The sequence below is a fragment of the Leucoraja erinacea genome, chromosome 26 (genome assembly GCF_028641065.1).
Source record: "Leucoraja erinacea ecotype New England chromosome 26, Leri_hhj_1, whole genome shotgun sequence".
NCBI classification, from domain to species: Eukaryota; Metazoa; Chordata; class Chondrichthyes; order Rajiformes; family Rajidae; genus Leucoraja; species Leucoraja erinaceus.
In genome coordinates, this window is record NC_073402.1 from 28,095,783 (window position 1) to 28,104,217 (window position 8,435).

The 8,435-nt window shown below is 44.8% G+C and overlaps 1 protein-coding gene across 2 annotated transcripts; it reads left to right on the forward strand.

The window, feature by feature from the left end:
• The first annotated feature begins 644 nt into the window (after positions 1-644).
• Positions 645-7,910, forward strand: LOC129709884 (CCN family member 2-like). Of its 2 annotated transcripts, none has more exons than XM_055656536.1 (5): positions 645-817; positions 1,936-2,164; positions 4,026-4,277; positions 5,227-5,438; positions 6,308-7,910. In XM_055656536.1, the coding sequence occupies exons 1-5, from the start codon at positions 755-757 to the stop codon at positions 6,605-6,607; spliced, it is 1,056 nt and encodes a 351-aa protein (XP_055512511.1). In that variant the 5' UTR covers positions 645-754; the 3' UTR covers positions 6,608-7,910. The 2 variants fall into 2 exon arrangements, with proteins under 2 accessions (XP_055512511.1, XP_055512512.1); XM_055656537.1 differs by having other exon boundaries at positions 1,942-2,164.
• The last annotated feature ends 525 nt before the right edge of the window (positions 7,911-8,435 follow it).

The window sequence follows — 8,435 nt, forward strand, 5'->3', positions numbered from 1 at the left end:
CCTTTAGAACCGAGACGAGGACACATTTTTTATCACAGAGAGTGGTGAGTCTGTGGAATTCTCTGCCTCAGAGGGTGGTGGAGGCAGGTTCTCTGGATACTTTCAAGAGAGAGCTAGATAGGGCTCTTAAAGATAATGGGGTCAGGGGATATGAGGAGAAGGCAGGAACGGGTGAAGTGGAAGGAACTGCAGATCTGGATATCTGGATTTCTTTCAAGAGAGAGTTGGACAGGGTTCTTAAAAATAGTGGAGTCAGGGGATATGGGGAGAAGGCAGGAACGGGGTACTGATTGGGGATGATCAGCCATGATCACATTGAATGGCGGTGCTGGCTCGAAGGGCCGAATGGCCTACTCCTGCACCTATTGTCTATTGTCTATTGATCCAGCATCCCATTTGGCTTTGAAGACTAATTTGATGTTTTTGTTATATATATATATATATGAAGTTCCTGGTCTTTTAAGTGGGATCATTTTTTTTATTGAATAAAAATAACACCATTTCGAGTAATCATTCGTGGTTCTGCTCTGAAACCGCGTTGGGATTCAGGAATTGAAAGCATGCGGGAGGAATCTTGGCCACATCTGACCGCTGAGGAATGCCATTCTGCGGTGTGACCCGCCCTCTCCCTGGCTTATTTAAACAGCCGCCGAACGCCGGAGATCTCAGCAGAATTTCAGCTCTGGAAGAGTTTCGGACACGTTTTTGTTTTGGTCTTTGAGATTTTAAGAGGCGGAGAACTTCAGAATTAAAAATGCCCGGTGGATTGGAATCGCGGCTCGCATGGTGCCTTGCACTGACCCTCGCCTTGAGTTGGGTAGGTTTTTGTACAGTGAAGGCTCTCCCACTAGGTGGTGGGTGCAAGATGCATCCTCTATGTGGAGCAGAAACCCACCTTCCGCTAAACTCTGACAACAGATTGCTAATTGAACCAAGTTTTGCAAATGTATTGCTAGATACTATATTAATATTTTTAGACGTGCATACGTTATGTAGAAGCGGGGCGGGTTTACTTGTGTTTTAAGAAGGAACTGCAGATGCTGGAAAATCGAAGGTAGACGAAAGTGCTGGAAGAAACTCAGCGGGTGCAGCAGCATCTATGGAGCGAAGGAAATAGGCAACGTTTCGGGACGAAACGTTGCCTATTTCCTTCGCTCCATAGATGCTGCTGCACCCGCTGAGTTTCTCCAGCACCTTTGTGTCTACCTACGGGTTTATAACAAGTTTTGTTTTTTAAACCGAGCCTTGCTACCCACTGACTCTGGGATACCTCTCCAATTGGTGGAGTTGCTTCCTCACCGCCAGAGTGCTGTCTGTGTGGAGTTTGCACGTTCTCCCCGTGACCGTGTGGGTTTCCTCCGAGTGCTCCTAAAGACGAGCATGTTTTTCGGTTAACTGGCCCCTTTGTATATTGCCCCCCTAGTTTTATGCATGGGGAGTGGATGCGAAAATGGAAATAACATAGAACGAGTGAAGGGTGGTTAGCACGGACTGGGTGGGCCGAAGGGCCTGTTCCCATGCTGTGTCTGAAGGAGGGTTTCGGCCCGCAACGTCACCCATTCCTTCGCTCCATAGATGCTGCTGCACCCGCTGAGTTTCTCCAGCATTTTTGTCTGCCTTCGATTTTCCAGCATCTGCCGTTTCCTTCTTAAAACCCCATGCCGTGTCTGTCTCTAAACTCCAACCTATTCACGCGTGGTATGAACCCGGTGTAGTCACTCTAGGAAGGAACTGCAGATGAGATGCTGCTTTACACCGAAGATAGACACAAAATGCTGGAGTAACTCAGCGGGACAGGACAGGACAGGGCAGGCAGCATCTCTCCAGAGATACTGCCTGTCCCGTTCCGCTGAGCTACTCCAGCATTTTGTGTCTAACCCCGTCTAATTGTTCTTGTTTTCTTCTTTTTTTTTTAACGTTGTGATTCTTTTCCAGGCCGGAGCCGGAGCCGGTGCCGAGGAGTGCGTGTACCCCTGTCGCTGTGACCCGAGACCCCTGCACTGCCCGGCCGGGGTGAGTGTGCTGACTGACGGCTGCGGTTGCTGCAAGGTCTGCGCTCGGCAAATGGGGGACGATTGCAACTCCCTGCTCCCCTGCGACCGGCACCGGGGCTTGTACTGCGAGCTGCCCACACACAACACCCGGCAGGGCGGCATCTGTCTGGGTAAGTAAGGCAAGACCCCCTCCTCAAACAACACCGCCTTTGTTCATTGCTAAATAAACTCCATTTGTTAGTAAAACAAATATATATATATACATACACACAAAACTGAAACCGTGCAAAAAAAACCAACTTCTCCGAACCACAGCCAGTCGAGTTGCTGCCTCACAGAGCCAGAGATCCCCGTTCGATCCCGACCTCAAGTGCTGCCTGTGTGGAGTTTGCACGTTCTTCCCGTGACATAGTGGGTTTCCTCCGGGTGCTCCGGTTTCCTTCCACGTCCCAAAGTCGTGCGGGTTAGCAGGCTAATTGGCCTGCTATTATCCCCCCCCCCCCCCCCAGTGTGTAGGGAGTGGATGTGAAAATGAGATAGCATAGAATTAGTGTGAATGGCTAGTGCTGTCTCAATGGGCTGAAGGGCCTGTTTCCATACTGTATCTCTAAACTAAACATTTTAGTGTCTGTACATTCAATAGTGTCACACTCCGAGATACATGGAACTGCAGATGCTGGAATCTTGAGTGAAATACAAAGTACTGGAGGAACTCAGTGGGTCAGGCAGCATCTGTGGAGGGAAAGGATATGTAATGTTTCAGGTTGGGAGAGTCACATCCTGAAATGTTGCCTGTCCATTTCCTCCACAGATGCTGCCAGGACTCTGTTGAGTTCCTCCAGCACTTTATGTCAGTGTCAGACTTGAGTCACGTTAACAACTGTATGTATACAAAACACACTTGCAGCTCCCACCCCCCCCTTCAGCCTGGGAGTTGTCAGTGTAGCAGCAACTATACATGTGATGATAATAATATACCCATACCCCTAATGCAGGAACAAGAGTAGCCGACCTGACCTCTGCAGTCCCTCCAAACAGCAATGCAACAAGGATGATTTACTCTTTTAATGAGTGGAAGCAAAGTTATACCAAAGATAGGCACAAAGTGCTGCAGTAACTCAACAGTAATGGAGTTCTCCAGTTAATCTCCCTTTTAAGGGACCGGGACATTAACCATGTCATATCACTCAGTACTCCAGCATCAAGTTTCAAATTATGGGCTTGTGTCAATAGTATGGAATTTGAATGCACAATCCTCGGGCGGTGAGGTCAAACTGTTTGCCCTAAACCATTATCACAACCACTTAAGAACAGAAGAGAACAGGCTTTGACAGGTTCTCTGGGGAGAGGGAGAAGATGAGTTAACACTTCACCTCTGCCACTACTTGAGCTTTGGTCAAACGTTGCAGGAAGATTATTGAACTGTGAGTGAGTTGAACCTAATATTTTCTGCATCCTATGCTTTGTATCAAAGGCAATATTAGACAGAGAAAGTCACCTTTCACCTTCCATCACAGTGAGGAATGTGGAGGGGTCACTGTGGTGGATGTTTATGTTAAAATGTATTTTGTGTGTTCCGTTGCTTTTTATTTGTATGACTGACTTGGCAAATGAAATTCCTCGTATATGGTGAAACATACTTGGCTAATAAAGTGTTATTGTGATTGTAGTTATACAGTTGTCCATGCTGACCAAGATGCCCCATCTAAGCTAGTCCCATTTACCTGCATTTGGCCCATATCCCTCTAAGTCTTGCCTATCCATATACTCTGTACAAATGTCTTTTGAAGTTTTACTTGAAAGTGACGAATATCTTTGGCCCCTGTCCCTCAGAACCTTTCCTACACACGTACGTCCAAATGTTGCAATATAGACAATGCCACATAATTTTTGCAAGCCTCGATGTCTCTCAAACAAGAATGGGATCGTCACTTAACGTGCTTTTTGGTGATGAACGCTGGCGTGGATGAGCGGTCACCAGATGTATGTTTGAGATTCTGTTTCTAATTCCTGCCTGTGATTGTCTCTCAGCCAGGGAGGGTGCAACATGCGACATGGGAGGAATGGTCTACAGGAGCGGGGAGACCTTCCAACCAAGCTGCAAGTATCAGTGTACTTGCATGGATGGAGCCATCGGCTGCGTTCCTTTCTGTTCCGACGATGTGCGTCTGCCCAGCCCGGATTGTCCCTCTCCCAGACGGATCAAGATCCCTGGAAAATGTTGCGAGGAGTGGGTTTGTGACACACGGCGTGATCGACCTGTCTTCAATGCTGCCATGGCAGGTTAGGACTAACTCTTTATTGTTCATGAACTGGGCCTCTTCACTAAACTGTAGCTGCTAAACATCTTCACAAAAATGTAGCTGTTAAACAGTGTCCCTGTGCATAAATATTCAGATATGATAGAAACATAGAAAATAGGTGCAGGAGTAGGCCATTCGGCCCTTCGAGCCTGCACCGCCATTCAATATGATCATGGCTGATCATCCTGATATTCAGATATTGAGTATGTTCAGCAGATTTAGACAGCAGCATTGGAGTAAAATGTAACATCGGTAACCAGGCACCTACCTAATTACTTGAGGTACAAGGAACTGCAGATGCTGGTTTACAAACAAAGACACAAAGTGCTGGAGTGACTGAAGAAGGGTCCCAATGCAAAATGTAATCTATCCACATGCTCCAGAGATGCTGACTGACCTGCTGAATTGCTCCAGCACTCTGTGTCTTTTTTTCATCCAATTATGGTAATGTAATGGAAGAGACAAGAGTGTTTTAATTGTCATAAGTACCGATAATGGAACAATGAAATTCTTACCTGTAGCAGCGTATCAGTCCTGTCGCTAATATACAGTTTAAGAACCAAAAACGTAACACCTTATTAACCCCGATACTAATGTCCTCAATGCCACCACAGTCAGGAAATGTAGCACATATCAAGCCTTGAGCTAGTTCTAGATTAGTACGTGTGTCGGAGGTTATGGAGAGATGGCAGGAGAATGGGGTTAGGAGAGAGAGATAGATCAGCCATGATTGAATGGCAGAGTAGACTTGATGGGCCAAATGGCCTAATTCTACTCCTATCACTTATCATCTTATGATTTAGCTTTCTCCAATGCAAGTAAAAATCTTTGCACTATCAGCAGTCATTGTATTCCCAGTACTCAATGTAATGATTTGCAGAGGGGATTTTATTGCCTATTTAACGTGTTTTTAAAAAAAAATGTTTCAGTTTATAGACAAGAAGCTATTTATGGACCTGACTTGAGCCAAGTGCGTGAGAACTGTATTGTCCAGACCACTGACTGGAGTGCGTGCTCAAGGAAGTGCGGAATGGACATCTCCACCAGAGTGACCAACGACAACAAGAAATGCCGCCTGGAGAAGCAGAGCCGGCTGTGCATGATCCGTCCCTGCAACACCCAGCTCCAGCGCAGCATCAAGGTATTGACCCCAGTCAAACACATTAACCCCAGTCAAACACTCGCTTCCATGAGAGAGGGGGGGTCTGCCCTCAGGACTGTTGTCCAGTGATCATGGAAACTCATCCATTTATATTGTATTAAAAGTTTTACAAATTACTGCTCCTACACAAGAAATACCTATGGAATAGATTGTGTGTGGATGTATGTGTGTGTGTGTGTGTATAATATAGAAACACACACAGATATAAATATATCATATTAGATGACATATGTAATATTACAACATTATTAGAAGATATATATATCTAATATTTTATATATTGTGTGTGTGTGTGTATAGAAACATAGAAATTAGGTGCAGGAGCAGGCCATTCGGCCCTTCGAGCCTGCACCGCCATTCAATATGATCATGGCTGATCATCCAACTCAGTATCCCGTACCTGCCTTCTCTCCATACCCCCTGATCCCCTTAGCCACAAGGGCCACATCTAGCTCCCTCTTAAATATAGCCAATGAACTGTGGCCTCAACTACCCTCTGTGGCAGAGAGTTCCAGAGATTCACCACTCTCTGTGTGAAAAAAGTTCTTCTCATCTCGGTTTTAAAGGATTTCCCCCTTATCCTTATAATATAGAAACACACACAGATATAAATATATCATATTAGATGACATATGTAATATTACAACATTATTAGAAGATATATATATAAATATTTTGGATATATAAAATATTAGATATATCTAATATTTTATGTGTGTGTGTGTGTATATATAATATCCAAAGAGTAATTCAGCTTAGGATTTTCCTCTATTGAATGGCTCTTCAGTAGGTGATGTAGAATTTCCCAGTAAATCACTAACACTATCTTGTCCTCCTTCCCTTCGCAGAAAGGCAAGAAGTGTGTCCGTACTCCGAGGCTGTCCAAGTCGATGAAGTTTGAATTTTCCGGCTGCACCAGCACGCGGTCCTACCGGCCCAAGTTCTGCGGAGTGTGCACGGACGGCAGGTGCTGCACCCCTCACTCCACCACCACCCTCCACGTGGAGTTTAAATGTCCTGACGGAGAACTGATGAAGAAGAAGATGATGTTCATCAAGACTTGCTCCTGCCACCGCGACTGCCCGTCCGACAACGACATCTTTCTGTCCACCTACTACAGGAGAATGATTGGTGACTATGCTGCATAAAAGGCATCGGCATCTCATCGTTGACTGGCTCGAGCAGCCCCTGTGAACATCACCCGAAGACAAATAAATGCTTGCAGATATTAGAGTGCTTTTCCTCAGATTACAGGGATAGTTGATTATGCACAAACTCTTGTTTTCATCATATGTGGTGAGATCATTGTCCTTGTGTGAAGTGCCGTAAAATGCAGTCAAATATTTCAACGTCACTAACGGAGATGTGAAATTGGAAACTCAAGCATGTTTAAATTAGTCCAATCGCCCGTACTTTAATTTCTCACCGCGCAGTCTAGGCTTGCGTCCTAATAAATGAACAGCTCTGCTTTCAACCAGCGTTGAAAGATCAGAGGACAGTGGCGGTGAGCTACTGTGGAACAAAGTGGGGAAATTGTATCTGTTGCTCTTTAATGATTGTAGGGCTTGTGTGGCCTGTGAACAAGGCTCACCAACCCACCCTCCCTACCCCTTTGTGTTCACATACACACTGGAAGTATCCCTTCCCCATTCCCACACACTGGCCTTTCTATCCTGGGTCCCCTCCATTGTCAGAGTGGGGCTAAACGCAAACTGGAGGAACAGCATCTCAATTTCCGCTTGGGTAGCTTATAACCCAGCGTTATGAATATGATTTCCCTAACTTCAACCCTTGCATCTCCTCTCTCTCCATCCCTCCCCCACCCAAGTCACGCCAACTTTTCGTTCCCACCTAGCTACTGTTAATAATGACCTTTCCTTTATCAACGTTACACTTTTGCTTATCTTTCATTCAATTCAATTGTTCTATATCTGTCTACACTATCGCCCACGTCTCTCTTTTCCCTTTCCCGTGACTTTTGGTCTGAAGAAGGGTCTCGACCCGAAACGTCACCCATTCCTTCTCTCCAGAGATGCTGCCTGTCCCCCCCAAGTTATTCCAACATTTTTTCCCTACGGTGGTGTCAAGGATCACTGATATCGAGTCCCTGACGTGAACACCATGAATGGGGTTTGGAGCGGTGTTATTGAGCCTACTGCAGCATTGCTGATGAGCACTCGGTTAAATCTCCTTCAGTTTTGATCCTTTTGACTCGTGACCAGGTTGTGTCCCATGCAATCAGTTATTTCTTGAATGAAACCCAAACGTATATCACAAGAGACCATTGTTTTAAGATTGACTTGTGATTAGTGTAAATAAGTGTACAGTTTTATACTCTAATTTATATTAGCACAGTGTGTTTTGAATCGTGGGCTCGTTGTTATAGACAATGTATGGAAAAGAAGTAAATATTTGCTGTGTTTTTAGAATAAAATTCTATTTTTCTACAAATGCTTTATACTTTTTTTTTCTTAACACAAAGCCGAATTAATGTTTTATGAATGGACCTTGAAGATGTGGGGATTCCACAGCACATATCATCACATTGTCATAGATAGAGCCTTCTGCTAAACACTGAATATAAACCTGGATAATGTAGAGCTATAAGTGTGTACATGAGATTATTAATTATCAATGGAATTCAGGAAATAAGTTCATTCTTATCTTTGTAAGAGCAGCATCACCGAAGGCTGTGGAGGCCAAGTCAATTGATATTTTTAAGGTAGAGCTAGATTGATTCTTGATTAGTACGGGCGTCAGGGGTTTTGGGGAGAAGGCTGGAGAATGGGGAGATAGATCACCATGATTGAATGGTGGAGTAGACTTGATGGGCCGAATGGCCTAATTCTGCTCCTATCACTTATGAATTCTGGCTTCATCTGTATTGTTAATGGAGTACCATTATAATGGGGTTTTGCTCAAAATGTATAAAGAATAACTTTGTATTTAACTCGAACTTAATGGAGGGAAAGTAGC